The sequence below is a fragment of the Oncorhynchus mykiss genome, chromosome 6 (assembly GCF_057628025.1).
Source record: "Oncorhynchus mykiss isolate SJ-2025 chromosome 6, ASM5762802v1, whole genome shotgun sequence".
Classification (NCBI taxonomy): domain Eukaryota; kingdom Metazoa; phylum Chordata; class Actinopteri; order Salmoniformes; family Salmonidae; genus Oncorhynchus; species Oncorhynchus mykiss.
In genome coordinates this window covers 32,713,778-32,733,255 of record NC_143027.1, presented here as the reverse complement: position 1 = coordinate 32,733,255, position 19,478 = coordinate 32,713,778, and the positions used below count along the sequence as shown (strand labels likewise).

The 19,478-nt window shown below is 43.8% G+C and overlaps 1 protein-coding gene across 4 annotated transcripts; it reads right to left on the bottom strand.

The window, feature by feature from the left end:
* Positions 1 to 1,985: 1,985 nt before the first annotated feature.
* Positions 1,986 to 18,078, bottom strand: mtx3 (metaxin 3). Of its 4 annotated transcripts, none has more exons than XM_090237697.1 (9): positions 17,873 to 18,078; positions 13,907 to 13,976; positions 12,084 to 12,160; positions 11,754 to 11,846; positions 11,376 to 11,558; positions 8,413 to 8,489; positions 8,161 to 8,315; positions 7,640 to 7,728; positions 1,986 to 5,204 (listed from the first exon to the last, which is right to left on the bottom strand). In XM_090237697.1, the coding sequence occupies exons 1-9, from the start codon at positions 17,951 to 17,953 to the stop codon at positions 5,109 to 5,111; spliced, it is 921 nt and encodes a 306-aa protein (XP_090093823.1). In that variant the 5' UTR covers positions 17,954 to 18,078; the 3' UTR covers positions 1,986 to 5,108. The 4 variants fall into 4 exon arrangements, with proteins under 4 accessions (XP_090093823.1, XP_090093824.1, XP_090093822.1 ...); XM_090237698.1 differs by having other exon boundaries at positions 7,620 to 7,728; positions 11,754 to 11,849; positions 17,873 to 18,056; XM_090237696.1 differs by having other exon boundaries at positions 11,754 to 11,849; positions 17,873 to 18,056.
* Between the last annotated feature and the right edge of the window lie 1,400 nt (positions 18,079 to 19,478).

The following is a 19,478-nucleotide window of genomic DNA, read 5'->3' as shown; positions in this document are numbered from 1 at the left end:
GATGCCTCCTGATACCTTCTGGCTCGGATGAACAGACAGACACACACACACAGAGAACGTACTTTAGAAAAGGCAAGAATAGTGGAGTTCATTTTTTATTCTTCACATATCAACTTGAGCCTTTCTCAAGAATATCCAGATTTGATGGCTATAGTTGGCTAAAACAGACACAAAATGACACCCAGGCTACTGATAGTTTTATTGCTTGTTGGAAAAGTTAGAGAAAAGGTTTTAGATCCACTTTAGGCTGTAAGCATTGATACTTGGTATTTAACATCTTTAAATGTTCTAATAAACAACTATTAGCAGAGCTGGCCTGATCTAAAACCTAATCTCAGAACTATGCTGAGGCCTTCTCTTTTTCCAAAGGAAATATATTATCTCACTCCCAACATAATTACATGACTCTTTTCCAGGCTCCGCACCACCTCTGACTGTCCTTTGATACTTCCCTTCATAAAAGAAGGGAGAGAGGTAAGGAGAAATTAGAAATTTCATGGTGCATGTGCAGAAGTGAAACGTGTGGCTGGTCAGAAAACACTTAATGGCTTCCATGTGGAAGGCTAAAGCAGAAACACACAGACACCGGGCTAGAGCAGAAACACACAGGCACCGGGCTAGAGCAGAAACACACAGGCACCGGGCTAGAGCAGAAACACACAGGCACCGGGCTAGAGCAGAAACACACAGGCACCGGGCTAGAGCAGAAACACACAGGGACCGGGCTAGAGCAGAAACACACAGGCACCGGGCTAGAGCAGAAACACACAGGCACCGGGCTAGAGCAGAAACACACAGGCACCGGGCTAGAGCAGAAACACACGGGCACCGGGCTAGAGCAGAAACACACAGGGACCGGGCTAGAGCAGAAACACACAGGCACCGGGCTAGAGCAGAAACACACAGGCACCGGGCTAGAGCAGAAACACACAGGCACCGGCTAGAGCAGAAACACACAGGCACCGGCTTGAGCAGAAACACACAGGCACCGGGCTAGAGCAGAAACACACAGGCACCGGGCTAGAGCAGAAACACACAGGCACCGGGCTAGAGCAGAAACACACAGGGACCGGGCTAGAGCAGAAACACACAGGCACCGGGCTAGAGCAGAAACACACGGGCACCGGCTAGAGCAGATACACACGGGCACCGGCTAGAGCAGAAACACACAGGCACCGGGCTAGAGCAGAAACACACAGGCACCGGCTAGAGCAGAAACACACGGGCACCGGGCTAGAGCAGAAACACACAGGCACCGGGCTAGAGCAGAAACACACAGGCACCGGCTAGAGCAGAAACACACGGGCACCGGGCTAGAGCAGAAACACACGGGCACCGGGCTAAAGCAGAAACACACGGGCAGCAGGCTAGAGCAGAAACACACAGGCACCGGCTAGAGCAGAAACACACGGGCACCAGGCTAGAGCAGAAACACACAGGCACCGGCTAGAGCAGAAACACACGGGCACCGGGCTAAAGCAGAAACACACGGGCAGCAGGCTAGAGCAGAAACACACAGGCACCGGCTAGAGCAGAAACACACGGGCACCAGGCTAGAGCAGAAACACACAGGCACCAGGCTAGAGCAGAAACACACGGGCACCGGGCTAGAGCAGAAACACACAGGCAGCAGGCTAGAGCAGAAACACACAGGCAGCAGGCTAGAGCAGAAACACACAGGCACCAGGCTAGAGCAGAAACACACAGGCAGCAGGCTAGTAAAGTCTATCAGTTTTAATGACAGACAAATAGGGTTATTTCTGAGGTCAGGGCTTTGCATCATTTCCCATTGGTTTAATCACTTTTATTTTCCAGGCTGATTGCCAAAACAAAACAAAGAGGAGATTTACCTACCCAGCCACAACACAACCAGAGGAGAGAGAGAGTGAGAGTGAATGGGAGAGGCAGGGAAGAGAAGAGAAAATTGGCAATTTTGTAAATTAGGTTGTTCTTCATTTTACAATAGACTCAAATTAAATAGGTGGTTAGGTTATACTTTTATTAAATTGAAATGAAAGCATTCATTTGCAACCATGCACAAAGAATGAACCAGGAATATGATATTACAATGGCAATATCATGGTTAAAACTCTGTTTTTCATCCCATCACAAAACCTCAGGAGAATGAATTTACTAAAGTTGTTTGAACTTCAAGTATTGACCAGCTAAGGACAATGGGCCAAATCCTAACTGTGACTTTCTGAACTTGGATAAAAGTGACAATAGTGTTATTACAATTCCAAACATGAGTTTAATCTGAGAAAGTTGGTTACAGTAGTTTACAGCTATACAATCGCTTCTGCAGTCTTATCAAGACACACAGTACCAGTCCTTCCTAACACTGTCTCCCTTTCTCCTATACATGTATTTCAACCTTTCTTCTCTTTCTTACACAAACCAAAACAATGAATAAAGTTGTAACTAATTCCATAGCGCTTAAAGGGAATGTATCCATGAAGTGAATAATATTAATTGCTTAAAGGGAATATTCACTACATGGATACATTCCCTTTAAGCACTGAACAGTCCCTGTTAATCCTGTCAACAAAGGAAGTAAACAACATCAAAGGCAAAGCACAGGAAACAACATGGAACATTCAGGTGAATAGAGCCACTATTACAGTAGCTGATGCCTGGATGTCACCAGAGTCATACAAATATATGTCTCTGGATGTCAGTGGGAGACAAATGACATACTTCAAACATGCAGTAATGACATACTTCTGACATCTGCAGGCAGAGATGGCGTACAGTATGTTAGCAGAGTTCTCCATCATTGTCTAATGCAAGGCAGGTTCCCAAATAGATGGACCTGCTCATAACAGACAAGGCGATGGTGATGTAGGCACAGCATGACTAATATAGACAAAATCATGATCAACAAAACACATCTTTACAAAAACAACTCCACAACATGGGGCAAATTCGAGGTCAAAAGAGAAAATATGCAACATCTTTTGAGTCAGAATCCATTACACCTTTTTTGTTTGTGTTTGAGATCAGACTTGATGGATTTGATATCAGAAGTAAAATACCTCACAATATACTGCCTGGCCTACAAAGGCAAAACGCAATAACTACGAATTTGGTCAAAAATCTTTGATCTTTTGATCAGAATATATCAGAAATGGCTGTCTTTTACATAAAAAGACTTTGAAGTCAGATTTTGCAGTAAAAAACAAACAAACATAGGTACTGCGTTTTGTAGGGCAATATACAAACGTAGTGCTTTTTGATACTGCTGAACAATAATCTAAAACACGTATGCCTTATAAATGAAGCCCAACTGTAGAATCAATAACTCACTTCAGTCTTAGCTAAAGAAAGAAAACACACGAGGAGAGTTGAACCGCATTCATCTAAGCAGCACCGTTATAAAGACACAATACCGAATGAAATGCATTGGATTAGTATTTAAATGTATTTACAATGATACAGCGTTACGATCACAACGACTCGATCTGTTAATGAAGAGGCAGGACTATAGCTAATTAAACGAGCTAACTTCGACAGCGATATGATAGCATACATACTGTACATATATACTTAAAGTCTATTTACAGAGCTACCTTAAACAAGTTGTAAAGATGATCTATTTGTTAAAGGGAAAACTTTAGGCTTAGACATCTCCCTCGGTAAAATAAGTGACATTCTAACAAACAAAATAATCTACATTGCATTAAACATCCCCCCCATTCAATATGAACACAAATGAACTGAAACTAGACAGCTGTACAGCACATGCCCTCATAAAGTAATACTAACATTTAATGATTATGTACATAGATACATCAGGTCTGGATGGAACCACCACAGACAGCTAGAAATACAGCTTTGCACTGGCAAAATCCTAGAGGAAAACCTGTTTCAGGCACTGTAGTCCCTTTATCGTGCACTGCTTTTCACCAGGGCCCATAGCGCTCTGGTCAAAAGTAGCCCACCATATAGGGAATATGGTGCCATTTGGGGCGAGCGTCGAGTCTCAGCAGAGAAACGGTCGAGTCAGTCCTCAGGTGAGGAAAGAGCATAATTCTGATCATTTAGAACTGTGCAACAGCAACTACAGTAGCTATGACGTTTCAAAACACAAGTAGACCAGTGTCAGTGCCTGCCTGTCAGTAATGACCTCATTTACACCAGAATCTCTCAAAATGATGCATCAATTCAACCTGTACTGTTCATTACAAACATGTAGATTAAGTGACCCATACATTTTATTTCCCATTATACCACAGAGCTAAAGAATAACTGCCTTGTATATTTAGCATAGACTTAGCCCTTATCTATGAATAAATTCCAGCAAACCTGCCATATTAGTGTTTATGCAGTAACCTTGTTTACACGACCACTGCCCATGAACACAACTTATTTCTGAAACCTGAGAGCATCTACAGTACATGTACCTGTGGGAGGAGTTTTGCATTTGGATATTACCCGACCACAGGAAAGAAAACATGTTCACATGTTCCTGTGTTTATTACATACTACAATGCAGGGTGGAATGAATTGGGGCCTCAGTCATTTAAACCCTTTAGAATCTGTTAGAAAAGGTTTTCCCTATCTTACAGCAGGTCAGTAGAAAGGCAGTACCTCTCTCTCAGAGCGTTTTAACCCAACTGGCCTTCTCATTTCCTGCCTCTTGCCTTTCAATGTTTAAAGGCTTCTTATTTGGTAGCAGTCCTCAGCATTCCGCTCTGAACCACTAAAACCTTTCCATTTTGCCGTGCACTTCTCCCTCATTTCATGAAACCATATCTATTTTACAGACATCATCATCTCTAAATAGTCCACAATTCTGCCATTCTTTTTCTTCATTGATAGTTTCCATTCAGGGCAGTTTTCATTACACTTGCAAGGCATAAACTGTCTAAAACAATCAAATGCATAATTTAAAGGATAACCTAGGGTATTTGTAGCCTGATCCCAGATCTGTTTGTGCTCTTGCCAACTCCATTGCTTGTCAATGAGTAAGAAAGAGTTGGCATGCTAGTACAAACAGACTGGCACTCAGGCTAGGGCATTTACAGAACCAGGTTTAGTATAATACAGCACCCCTCCCATCCACCAGGCTGGTCGGGGGTGAGAGGTCGAGGGCTAGAGGTGAGGGGTTAGGCAGGGGTAGAGCTCTTGTCGTTGCCCAAGCTGGGTCTGGGGTCTGCTCTGAGGGGTTTGTGCTGAGGGCTGCTCCTCAGGTTGTCATCCATCTGCAGGAGAACACACACAGTCAGTAACCATACATTGAGATTGTGTGTCACTGACCTACACACAATAATACCCCATAATGTAAAAAAAATAATAAAAAATGAAAAGCTGAGATGTCTTGAGTCAATAAGTATTCAACCCCTTTGTTATGGGAAGCCTAAATATGTTCAGGAGTAAAACTGTGCTAACAAATCACATACATTTTTTGGAAAGACTACCCCAATTATCTGTAAGGTCCCTCAGTCGAGTACTGAATTTCAAGAACAGATTCAACTACACCAGGGTTTCTCAAGGCCTCGCAAAGAAGGGCACCAACTGGTAGATGTGTAAAAATACAAACGCAAACCCTAAATATCCCTTTGAGCATATTAACAACGCTTCGGATGGTGTATCAATACAGCCAAATACTACAAAGATGGCTCCTTCCTAACTCAGTTGTTGGAGAGGAAGGAAACTGCTCAGGGATTTCACCATGAGGACAATGAGGATTTTAAAACAGTTACCGAGTTTAATGGTTGTGATATGAGAACTGAGGATGGATCAACAACATTTTAGTTACTCACCAAATACTAACCTAAATGACAGAGTGGAAAGAAGGAAGCCTGCCTGCACAGAATAAAAATATTCCAAAACATACTTCCTGTTTGCAACAAGGCACTTAAAAAAAAAAAAAATCTTAAAATTGGATACCACGAACCAATTTCGTGGTATCCAATTGTTTAGTAGCTACTATCTTGTCTCATCGCTACAACTCCCGTACGGGCTCAGGAGAGACAAAGGTTGAAGGTCATGCATCCTCCGATACACAACCCAACCAAGCCGCACTGCTTCTTAACACAGCGCGCATCCAACCCGGAAGCTAGCCAGGGCGCGAACCCAGGGTCTCTGGTGGCAGAGCTGGCGCTGCAGTGCAGTGCCCTTAGCCACTGCGCCACCCGGGAGGCCCACTTTTTTAATAAATTGAACCTTTATTTAACTAGGCAAGTCAGTTAAGAACAAATTCTTATTTACAACGACGGCCTAGGAACAGTCTTGCTCAGGGGCAGAACGACGGTTACTGTCAGCTCAGGGATTCGATCTAGCAACCTTTCGGTTACTGGCCCAACGCTCTAACCACTAGGCTACCTGCCGCCCCTACTTAAGTAATACTCCCAAAAATATATTATATATAATGTCATGAATATGTTTGGGGCAAATCCAACACAACACATCACCAAGTACCACTCTTCATATTTTCAAGCATGGAGGTGGCTGCATCATGTAATGGGTATGCTTGTCATCGGCAAGGACTAGGGATAAAACATTTTAGGATAAAAAGAAACGGAATACAGCTAAGCACAGGCAAAATCCTAGAGGAAACCTGGTTTTCTGCTTTCCAACAGACACTGGGAGACAAATTCACCTTTCAGCAGGACAATAACCTAAAACGCAAGGCCACATCTACACTGGAGTTGCTTACAAAGACGACATTGAACGTTAGAATTTTGACTTAAATCGTCTTGAAATCTATGGCAAGACTTTAAAATGGCGCTCTACCAATGATCAACAACCTACTTGACAGAACTTGAAGAATTTGAAAAAGAGTAATGGGCAAATATTGTACAATCCAGATGTGCAAAGCTCTTAGAGACTTACCCAGAAAGACTCTTACAGACAGCTGTAATCGCTGCCAAAGGTGTATCTCACACGTATTGTCTCAGGGGGGTGAATACTTATCTAATCAAGATTAGTGTTTTATTTTTCATTAAATGTTACAATTTTTCCTCCACTTTGACATTAGAATATTTTGTGTAGATCGTTGACCAAAAATGACAATTCAACTCTTTTTCATCCAACTTTTCAACACAACAAAATGAGGAAAATAACAAGAGGTGTGAATACTTTCCGAAGGCACTGTATAACACAGTTACTAACCACAATATAAACACACACACGCACTCACGGACGCACATACATGCGAGCGTGCACACACAAACAGAAGAAGTGAACTAATCTTGGTATGCAGTGCCTTGCGAAAGCATTCGGCCCCCTTGAACTTTGCGACCTTTTGCCACATTTCAGGCTCGATGTGCAAAACTGATAGAGACATACCCCAAGCGACTTACAGCTGTAATCGCAGCAAAAGGTGGCGCTACAAAGTATTAACTTAAGGGGGCTGAATAATTCTGCACGCCCAATTTTTCAGTTTTTGATTTGATAAAAAAGTTTGAAATGATTGTGTCCCACTTGTTGTTGATTCTGCACCAAAAAATACAGTTGTATATCTTTATGTTTGAAGACTGAAATGTGGCAAAAGGTCGCAAAGTTCAAGGTGGCCGAATACTTTCGCAAGGCACTGTACGTACAACAACAAAAAAGTGTCTAACTAATGCTCACAATATACTCCAATGACTAACACAACACACGCAAATACACACGGAGACGAGAGCAGCAGGACCTTCTCTATGAGGTTGGACTCTTTGTTTACAAGCTGAGTGAGTTTCTGCAGGTTGGCATCCACCGTCTCCTGAACCGGCTGGGGAGACCCTGGAGAGAGAGAGAGAGAGTGGGTGGAGCAGGAACAGGAACAAGGGGAGAGAGAGAGCCCATTATACTAAGAAAGCCCAGATACAGAGAGCAGAGAGAGATATTGCCAGAACGCAGCAGAAGTTCTCCATCACAGCCCAGACAAAAGAAGCAATAAACCGTGTTCGCACCGACACAGGCACATACACAGACGGTTAGGTATTGCTCCTGCTGCAAATGACAACTTGGCAAAAGTTGTACGTCCTGTGTTTAGAAAAGGCTTTGCAGGACCTGAAGTTCACCAGATTTTCACTGACACGTTCTATTAAAAACACAGCAGGATCTTTGTAACCCTTACTCAATACCCTGGACCCTGAAGTAATCATCAATGTATAAACTGACACACACACACACACACACACACACACACACACAATAGAGCGCTGGTCTCACCGGGATGACTGCTGAAGTGAGCGTTGAGTATGTGGTCACAGAAGCGCTGGAGGTTGTCCAGCTGTCTGAGGTGGCTCTGCAGAGGGCTGCTGGGTAGGCTGGCCTTGTGGAGGGGAGCTACAAAGCCAAACACAAACGCATCCAGACTGCATGGCCTGGGCCACAGAGAAAGACAGCTACATTAATACACCACACATAATATAATCACACCCAGCCTAATCTAGCATCTGACCAAATTACACAAGAACTCACGTGTTCCCAAAGAAGTAGTAGGCCATCCCCAATCTGTGGGAAAGCAGATTCAGACACTCCTTAGCTTCACTGTAAATCTGACGAGAGAGGGGACAGGGAAAGGTGAATTTACTTAGAATGCAGGGTCGGGATATCATTTGGTATCAAGTAGTCCCCACAGTGTATGTTCCTGTCCTACCTTTCCCTCCATGGTGTGTAGAGGGGATCTGTCCTACCTTTCCCTCCATGGTGTGTAGAGGGGATCTGTCCTACCTTTCCCTCCATGGTGTGTAGAGGGATCTGTCCTACCTTTCCCTCCATGGTGTGTAGAGAGGATCTGTCCTACCTTTCCCTCCATGGTGTGTAGAGGGGATCTGTCCTACCTGTTCCTCCACCTCAGTGATGGTGTGTAGAGGGATCTGTCCTACCTTTCCCTCCATCTCAGTGATGGTGTGTAGAGGGATCTGTCCTACCTTTCCCTCCACCTCAGTGATGGTGTGTAGAGGGATCTGTCCTACCTTTCCCTCCACCTCAGTGATGGTGTGTAGAGGGATCTGTCCTACCTTTCCCTCCATGGTGTGTAGAGGGGATCTGTCCTACCTTTCCCTCCACCTCAGTGATGGTATGTAGAGGGATCTGTCCTACCTTTCCCTCCACCTCAGTGATGGTGTGTAGAGGGATCTGTCCTACCTTTCCCTCCACCTCAGTGATGGTGTGTAGAGGGATCTGTCCTACCTTTCCCTCCATCTCAGTGATGGTGTGTAGAGGGATCTGTCCTACCTTTCCCTCCACCTCAGTGATGGTGTGTAGAGGGATCTGTCCTTCCTTTCCCTCCACCTCAGTGATGGTGTGTAGAGGGATCTGTCCTACCTTTCCCTCCACCTCAGTGATGGTGTGTAGAGGGGATCTGTCCTACCTTTCCCTCCACCTCAGTGATGGTGTGTAGAGGGATCTGTCCTACCTTTCCCTCCACCTCAGTGATGGTGTGTAGAGGGATCTGTCCTTCCTTTCCCTCCACCTCAGTGATGGTGTGTAGAGGGATCTGTCCTACCTTTCCCTCCACCTCAGTGATGGTGTGTAGAGGGATCTGTCCTACCTTTCCCTCCACCTCAGTGATGGTGTGTAGAGGGATCTGTCCTACATTTCCCTCCATGGTGTGTAGAGGGGATCTGTCCTACCTTTCCCTCCACCTCAGTGATGGTGTGTAGAGGGATCTGTCCTACCTTTCCCTCCACCTCAGTGATGGTGTAGAGGGATCTGTCCTACCTTACCCTCCACCTCAGTGATGGTGTGTAGAGGGATCTGTCCTACCTTACCCTCCACCTCAGTGATGGTGTGTAGAGGGATCTGTCCTACCTTTCCCTCCACCTCAGTGATAGTGTGTAGAGGGATCTGTCCTACCTTTCCCTCCACCTCAGTGATGGTGTGTAGAGGGATCTGTCCTACCTTTCCCTCCATCTCAGTGATGGTGTGTAGAGGGATCTGTCCTACCTTTCCCTCTACCTCACTGATGGTGTGTAGAGGGATCTGTCCTACCTTTCCCTCCACCTCAGTGATGGTGTGTAGAGGGATCTGTCCTACATTTCCCTCTACCTCAGTGATGGTGTGAAGAGGGAATCTGTCCTACCTTTCCCTCCACCTCAGTGATGGTGTGTAGAGGGATCTGTCCTACATTTCCCTCTACCTCAGTGATGGTGTGTAGAGGGATCTGTCCTACCTTTCCCTCCATGGTGTGTAGAGGGGATCTGTCCTACCTTTCCCTCCACCTCAGTGATGGTGTGTAGAGGGATCTGTCCTACCTTTCCCTCCACCTCAGTGATGGTGTGTAGAGGGATCTGTCCTACCTTTCCCTCCATGGTGTGTAGAGGGGATCTGTCCTACCTTTCCCTCCACCTCAGTGATGGTGTGTAGAGGGATCTGTCCTACCTTTCCCTCTACCTCAGTGATGGTGTGAAGAGGGAATCTGTCCTACCTTTCCCTCCACCTCAGTGATGGTGTGTAGAGGGATCTGTCCTACATTTCCCTCTACCTCAGTGATGGTGTGTAGAGGGATCTGTCCTACCTTTCCCTCCATGGTGTGTAGAGGGGATCTGTCCTACCTTTCCCTCCACCTCAGTGATGGTGTGTAGAGGGATCTGTCCTACCTTTCCCTCCACCTCAGTGATGGTGTGTAGAGGGATCTGTCCTACCTTTCCCTCCACCTCAGTGATGGTGTGTAGAGGGATCTGTCCTACCTTTCCCTCCACCTCAGTGATGGTGTGTAGAGGGATCTGTCCTACCTTTCCCTCCACCTCAGAGATGGTGTGTAGAGGGATCTGTCCTACCTTTCCCTCCACCTCAGTGATGGTGTGTAGAGGGATCTGTCCTACCTTTCCCTCCATGGTGTGTAGAGGGGATCTGTCCTACCTTTCCCTCCATCTCAGTGATGGTGTGTAGAGGGATCTGTCCTACCTTTCCCTCCACCTCAGTGATGGTGTGTAGAGGGATCTGTCCTACCTTTCCCTCCACCTCAGTGATGGTGTGTAGAGGGATCTGTCCTACCTTTCCCTCCACCTCAGTGATGGTGTGTAGAGGGATCTGTCCTTCCTTTCCCTCCACCTCAGTGATGGTGTGTAGAGGGATCTGTCCTACCTTTCCCTCCACCTCAGTGATGGTGTGTAGAGGGATCTGTCCTACCTTTCCCTCCACCTCAGTGATGGTGTGTAGAGGGATCTGTCCTACCTTTCCCTCCACCTCAGTGATGGTGTGTAGAGGGATCTGTCCTACATTTCCCTCTACCTCAGTGATGGTGTGAAGAGGGAATCTGTCCCACCTTTCCCTCCACCTCAGTGATGGTGTGTAGAGGGATCTGTCCTACCTTTCCCTCCATGGTGTGTAGAGGGAATCTGTCCTACCTTTCCCTCCATCTCAGTGATGGTGTGTAGAGAGATCTGTCCTACCTTTCCCTCCATCTCAGTGATGGTGTGTAGAGAGATCTGTCCTACCTTTCCCTCCACCTCAGTGATAGTGTGTAGAGGAGACTCTCCCTTGGTCAGCAGGATCCGGGACAGGGCTGTGTTGGCATGGCGACCAGGGACCAGGAAGTTGAGGGGAAAGGGAGAGCGGGAAGCGAACCACGGCCGAGTCAGATTAGCATAGTTCTCAGCATCCACCCAGAATGTGTGTAGCTACAGGACAACACACACACACACACACACACACAGAATACATATTTAGAATACAGTACACAATACAGGGCACATAACACTCTCAGTACACAAACAAAAAACTGCTGGACTTTCAAAATGTGTCTAAGTGCAAAACAACATACACACCCACAACAATCAGCACACAACACAACTACACACACAGGTTGTTCCTACCAGGGCTGGTCGTAGTTTCTCCTCCAATAGAGCGATGTAGGCCATGGTGTCTGCTCCCTGCCTCGCCGACAACTCATAGTCTGCATTAAACCTCTGCTAGACAACACACAGGCTTTGTTGTTAGCACTGCACTGCAAATACAACTCATAGTCTGCATTAAACCTCTGCTAGACAACACACAGGCTTTGTTGTTAGCACTGCACTGCAAATACAACTCATAGTCTGCATTAAACCTCTGCTAGACAACACACAGGCTTTGTTGTTAGCACTGCACTGCAAATACAGTTCTTAAAAAGGTCATTTATGGTGAAGGCAGAAAGGAGACTTTACCTGTTTTCTCAGGAAGTTGAGAATCTGAGCAGGTTCGGTTATTGTGGATCCCTGGTAGACCAACTCTGGCACTGTGCCTGTAGTGTTGGATAGAGGGGAAACAGCGGGCCAGTAGTGTTGGTTATAGGGGAAACACTGTGCCTGTAGTGTTGGTTATAGGGGAAACACTGTGCCTGTAGTGTTGGTTATAGGGGAAACACTGTGCCTGTAGTGTTGGTTATAGGGGAAACACTGTGCCTGTAGTGTTGGTTATAGGGGAAACACTGTACCTGTAGTGTTGGTTATAGGGGAAACACTGTGCCTGTAGTGTTGGTTATAGGGGAAACACTGTGCCTGTAGTGTTGGTTATAGGGGAAACACTGTGCTTGTAGTGTTGGTTATAGGGGAAACACTGTGCCTGTAGAGTTGGATAGAGGGGAAACACTGAGCCTGTAGTGTTGGATAGAGGGGAAACAGTGTGCCTCTAGTGTTGGTTATAGGGGAAACACTGTGCCTGTAGTGTTGGTTATAGGGGAAACACTGTGCCTGTAGTGTTGGATAGAGGGGAAACAGTGTGCCTGTAGTGTTGGATAGAGGGGAAACACTGTGCCTGTAGTGTTGGATAGAGGGGAAACAGTGTGCATGTAGTGTTGGATAGAGGGGAAACACTGTGCCTGTAGTGTTGGATAGAGGGGAAACACTGTGCCTGTAGTGTTGGATAGAGGGGAAACACTGTGCCTGTAGTGTTGGATAGAGGGGAAACAGTGGGCCAGTAGTGTTGGTTATAGGGGAAACACTGTGCCTGTAGTGTTGGATAGAGGGGAAACACTGTGCCTGTAGTGTTGGATAGAGGGGAAACAGTGTGCCTGTAGTGTTGGATAGAGGGGAAACACTGTGCCTGTAGTGTTGGATAGAGGGGAAACACTGTGCCTGTAGTGTTGGATGGAGGGGAAACACTGTGCCTGTAGTGTTGGATAGAGGGGAAACACTGTGCCTGTAGTGTTGGATAGAGGGGAAACAGTGGGCCAGTAGTGTTGGATAGAGGGGAAACAGTGTGCCTGTAGTGTTGGATAGAGGAGAAACAGTGTGCCAGTAGTGTTGGATAGAGGGGAAACAGTGGGCCAGTAGTGTTGGATAGAGGGGAAACAGTGGGCCAGTAGTGTTGGATAGAGGGGAAACAGTGTGCCAGTAGTGTTGGATAGAGGGGAAACAGTGGGCCAGTAGTGTTGGATAGAGGGAAAACAGTGGGCCAGTAGTGTTGGATAGAGGGGAAACAGTGTGCCAGTAGTGTTGGATAGAGGGGAAACAGTGTGCCAGTAGTGTTGGATAGAGGGGAAACAGTGTGCCAGTAGTGTTGGATAGAGGGGAAACAGTGGGCCAGTAGTGTTGGATAGAGGGGAAACAGTGGGCCAGTAGTGTTGGATAGAGGGGAAACAGTGGGCCAGTAGTGTTGGATAGAGGGGAAACAGTGGACCAGTAGTGTTGGATAGAGGGGAAACAGTGGGCCAGTAGTGTTGGATAGAGGGGAAACAGTGGGCCAGTAGTGTTGGTTATAGGGGAGTTTGACAGTGTGTCTTTCATCCTGTGCTACTGCACAATCCATATGTCATGGACTACACAACTACAGTAGAGCAGGCATAGAGACAACACCTCAGACTGACAACAATATGTATAGTAAGCAGTCAATTTGATAGTCTTGCATCAGATAGTCATGTATCTATTCCTACCTACTGTAGTAGCCTAGTGATATTTTTTACATGGTGAAATGACATAATTATCATGTTATTACTTGTATAAGAACAACTGAATTCTGTTTCTTTGGACTTTAAACCAAGCAGCAGTACCTGTCAAAGTCTTCCACGTCCAGTCTATGGGAGTTACTGTGATCGTGGCTCCAGAGAACTTGGCATAGGCCTGAGAGAGAGCATAGATATGTTAGTTGTTCAGAGGAATGACAAGAAATAAGAGTATTTGACAACTTTACTGAACAACACTTTATTATAAAGCCAACATAACAATAATAACTATGAGTAATGGTAGAAGACATGAAGCAGACTATCAGTAATTTGTTATGAACTGTTCCTTGCTCTAGCCAGGTAAATTCATATCAATGTTGTCAGAGTACCATGTAGGCTTTCCAATTAATGTTGTCAGAGTACCATGTAGGCTTTCCAATCAATGTTGTCAGAGTACCATGTAGGCTTTCCAATCAATGTTGTCAGAGTACTATGAACTTTCATATCAATGTTGTCAGAGTACTATGTAGGCTTTCCAATCAATGTTGTCAGAGTACTATGAACTTTCATATCAATGTTGTCAGAGTACCATGTAGGCTTTCCAATCAATGTTGTCAGAGTACTATGAACTTTCATATCAATGTTGTCAGAGTACCATGTAGGCTTTCCAATCAATGTTGTCAGAGTACTATGAACTTTCATATCAATGTTGTCAGAGTATCATGTAGGCTTTCCAATAAATGTTGTCAGAGTACCATGTAGGCTTTACTATCAATGTTGTCAGAGTACCATGTAGGCTTTCCAATAAATGTTGTCAGAGTACCATGTAGGCTTTCCTATCAATGTTGTCAGAGTACCATGTAGGCTTTCCTATCAATGTTGTCAGAGTACCATGTAGGCTTTCCTATCAATGTTGTCAGAGTACCATGTAGGCTTTCCAATAAATGTTGTCAGAGTACCATGTAGGCTTTCCAATAAATGTTGTCAGAGTACTATGTAGGCTTTCCTATCAATGTTGTCAGAGTACCATGTAGGCTTTCCTATCAATGTTGTCAGAGTACCATGTAGGCTTTCCTATCAATGTTGTCAGAGTACCATGTAGGCTTTCCAATAAATGTTGTCAGAGTACCATGTAGGCTTTCCTATCAATGTTGTCAGAATACTATGAACTTTCATATCAATGTTGTCAGAGTACTATGTAGGCTTTCCTATCAATGTTGTCAGAATAATATGAACTTTCATATCAATGTTGTCAGAGTACTATGTAGGCTTTCCTATCAATGTTGTCAGAATACGATGAACTTTCATATCAATGTTGTCAGAGTACTATGAAGGCTTTCATATCAATGTTGTCAGAGTACTATGTAGGCTTTCATATCAATGTTGTCAGAGTACTATGTAGGCTTTCAAATCAATGTTGTCAGAGTACCATGTAGGCTTTCCTATCAATGTTGTCAGAATACTATGAACTTTCATATCAATGTTGTCAGAGTACTATGTAGGCTTTCCATCAATGTTGTCAGAATAATATGAACTTTCATATCAATGTTGTCAGAGTACTATGTAGGCTTTCCTATCAATGTTGTCAGAATACTATGTAGGCTTTCCTATCAATGTTGTCAGAGTACTATGAACTTTCATATCAATGCTGTCAGAGTACTATGAACTTTCATATCAATGTTATCAGAGTACTATGTAGGCTTTCATATCAATGTTGTCAGAGTACTATGTAGGCTTCCATATCAATGTTGTCAGAGTACTATGTAGGCTTTCAAATCAATGTTGTCAGAGTACTATGTAGGCTTTCCTATCAATGTTGTCAGAATACTATGTAGGCTTTCCTATCAATGTTGTCAGAGTACTATGAACTTTCCTATCAATGTTGTCAGAGTACTATGAACTTTCATATCAATGCTGTCAGAGTACTATGAACTTTCATATCAATGTTATCAGAGTACTATGTAGGCTTTCATATCAATGTTGTCACAGTACTATGTAGGCTTTCATATCAATGTTGTCAGAGTACTATGTAGGCTTTCATATCAATGTTGTCAGAGTACTATGTAGGCTTTCATATCAATGTTGTTAGAGTACTATGTAGGCTTTCATATCAATGCTGTCAGAGTACTATGTAGGCTTTCATATCAATGCTGTCAGAGTACTATGAACTTTCATAGCAATGTTGTCAGAGTACTATGTAGGCTTTCCTATCAATGTTGTCAGAGTACTATGTAGGCTTTCCTATCAATGTTGTCAGAGTACTATGAACTTTCATATCAATGTTGTCAGAGTACTATGTAGGCTTTCCTATCAATGTTGTAAGAGTACCATGTAGGCTTTCATATCAATGTTGTAAGAGTACCATGTAGGCTTTCATATCAATGTTGTCAGAGTACCATGTAGGCTTTCATATCAATGTTGTCAAAGCAGTACGCTTCCTGGGGTATGGCATGTTAAGCTCTGTAAGATATGAGTGCTGTGACGATACCAGAATCACAATATTTTTTTCCATGGCAAAAATTAAACCACGAAGCAGACCAAACTCGTTGGTCCTTTAAAAAACTGTATGTAAAATATTGTGTGCTATAGCTTAGAAAATAAATACATTTGACTCTGGGTGACAACTTAAACATGTTTGTTTGCAGAATTAGTGCAGTTTTCCCCCCAAAAGTTAAAGTAACACTTTATTTGGATAGTCTATAATAGAGCATCTACAGATGGACTATCAGTAACATTTCAACTAACTATCTACTAACCCTAGCATTAACCTTAACCCTTTCCCTAACTCTAACCTTAACCCTTATTATAAGCCTTACCCTAACCTTAACCCTTTCCCTAACTCTAACCCTTATTATAAGCCTTACCCTAACCTTAACCCGTACCCTTATTATAAACCTTACCCTAACCTCAGCAAGCAGTTTCTTATCAACAGATAGTCAGTTGCTTATCAACAGAATGTTTGTTGATAGTCCATCTGTAGATGCTCTATCCAAATAAAGTGCATCTGAAGCTTCGCGTTTTGTTTCCACCGCACTAACGAGTATGGCTATACTGGTATCGTCACGGCCCTACAAGATATCACTAGGTATCATTTGGCATTGGCTCCAGTTCTAAAAGCAGACTATCAGCAAGGTGGGTAAGCACCAATAACAACAATACAGATATGGCAGTCCTAGTGGACAAGTGACAGTGATAACACACATGGCAACGGGAGGCCATGTCTATTGACTTAAAAAGAGACGACATTTAACAATCTGAGTTCTTCGTATCTCATACAAAGAACTTAGATTGTTAAACGTCTTGTCTTTTTAGTCAATAGATATGGCTAGGCAAAGAGTAGCCCAGAAAGGTAGCTATGAGGAAAAGTGTAGTCCAGAGGAAGTGCAGGGAACATGTAGGCTTATAGTAATCCTGCCAAATTGTTTTGTTGACACTGTCAGCCAGCAAATTATCTGGCAGCTGTACACCTTTTTCAACAGGAACGGTGTCACCTTGTTATGAGAGCTTGTGCAAATTCGTTGCATTGTTCATACAGTCTCTGCAACTAGCCTATAGGGAACGGGATCATGCAAGTGTCCTAGCAAAATAGGGATATGTTCAAATTAACTACTGGGATACATAACTACACAGTTAAGCATAAGAAGACAGGAGAATGGTCGTACCGAGGACAGTAGTAGTAAATCAAGATAGAGCTGACCTTGAACTTGAAGAAATGTTAGCAATGAGAATGGCATCTGACAGCTATTAGCTACTGTAGCTAGTTAGCTACAGACAGTTAGACAAATTCTGAACAGTGCATGTTGTTAGTTGGTTCAAGTTTTCATTGAAAAGCCTCTAAAAGGCTAGATGATTAGAAAAAACAAAATACCAAATATCGATTCTACCACTAATACTTAGCTAACTTTCCAGTTTGTTAATGTTAGCTAGCTAGCTAAAATAGCTCAGTCTTGTTGATGGTTTTGCATCATCAGGGGTGAAGATTGTCAGATAAAACAATGAGAAATGTAGCCATGCAGTACAACATTCGTGACACAAAGATCATATCATAATTTCGTATTTTATGAACGCATTTACCAGCACTATGAGAGACTCTGTGTGGACGGAAGGCAAACCCCAATCACCTCCCCAGCATCTCAGCTCCATGGTGGCCGCCATGTTTGTTTTCTGCCGTGATCAGGAAGTGGGTGATGTAAAAAAAAAAAAGTATATTCAAATAGTATATTTCTACGACAAACAGGACTGATGGCTTACTCCTCCTGGGTTGCTGGCCATTAGCTGCTGGCTTACTCCTCCTGGGGTCCAAACACATTAGCTCACTTACATCACACAATTTTTTTTTTTAAACAGTGCATCACATAACATTATTACACCACTGCATATCTACAATACAAAATGTATAATACCACTATGCAACCATTTTTCAATGTGTGTGTGTGTGTGTGTGTAGTGTGTGTGTGTGTGTGTGTGTGTGTGTGTGTGTGTGTGTGTGTGTGTGTGTGGTGTGTGTGTGTGTGTGTGTGTGGGTGTGTGTGTGTGCCTGTGTGTGCCTGTGTGTGCCTCTTCACAGTCCGCATTGTTCTGTTTTTTAAATATGATTTTACTGCTTGCATGAATTACTTGATGTGGAATAGAGTTCCATATAGTCATGACTCTGTGTAGTACTGTGCGCTTCCAGGAGTCTGTTCTGGACTTAGGGACGGTGAATAGACCCCTTGTGACATGTATTGTGGGATCAATACCTCTCACAAAGACAAGTAGTAATGCATTCAATCCCTCCTCTACTTTGAACCAGGAGAGATTGACAGGGATGTAATTGATGTCAGCTCTCCATGTACATTTAACTGTAATATTCCTATGTCCCTCCCTCTTTGTGACACTTGACCATATGATTGGGCAGTAGTCAAGGTGCAACAAAACAAGGGCCTGTAGGACTTGTTCTGTTGATAACAATGTCAAGAAAGCAGAGCAGCGCTTTATTACAGACAGACCTCTCCCCACCTCAGACCTCTCCATAACGTTGCATCATTATGTCTTGATCATGACCGTTTACAATCCAGGCTTACACCAAGCAGTTTAGTCTCCTCAACTTACCAAATGATTCATTACACGATTTAGTTGAGGTTTAGGGTTTTATTGAATGGTTTGTCACCAATTACAATGCTTTTAGTTTTTCACTTATTTAATACTAGTTTATTACCTAACACCAGTAAAAATGGAAAAAAGTAAGGGTCCTAGACAACTTCCCTGGGTAATGCTCGACTCTACCTGGATTATGTTGGTGAGGCTTCCATTAAAAAACACCCTCTGTGATCTGTTAAATAGGTAACTCTCGATCTACGATATAACAGGGGGTGTAAAGCCGTAACACATATGTTTTTACAGTAGTAGATTATGATCAATCGTGTCAAAAGCTGCAATGAAGACTAACGAAGCTCTCACAAGCTTCTTTTTATTAATTTCTTACAGCCAATCATAAGTCATTTGTGTAAGTGCCGCACATGTTGAGTGTCCTCCCCTATATGCATGCTGAAAGTCAGTCATTTGTTTACTGTGAAATAGTATTGTATCTGGTCCAACAATTTTTCGCCAAAAAGTTTACTAAGGTTCGGTCGCAGGCTTATTGGTCAGCTGTTTGAGCCAGTAAAGGGTGCTTTGCTATTCTTGGGTAGCGGAATCAATC

Coding starts and splice junctions, on each gene's coding strand:
- mtx3 (XM_090237696.1), bottom strand. CDS start 17,953: ATGGCGGCCACCATGGAGCTGAGATGCTGGGGAGGTGATTGGGGTTTG. Junction 13,977..17,872: donor CAGAGTCTCTCATAGTGCTG/GTAAATGCGTTC, acceptor GCTCTCTCTCAG/GCCTATGCCAAGTTCTCTGG. Junction 7,729..8,160: donor TCACTTCAGCAGTCATCCCG/GTGAGACCAGCG, acceptor CTCTCTCTCCAG/GGTCTCCCCAGCCGGTTCAG.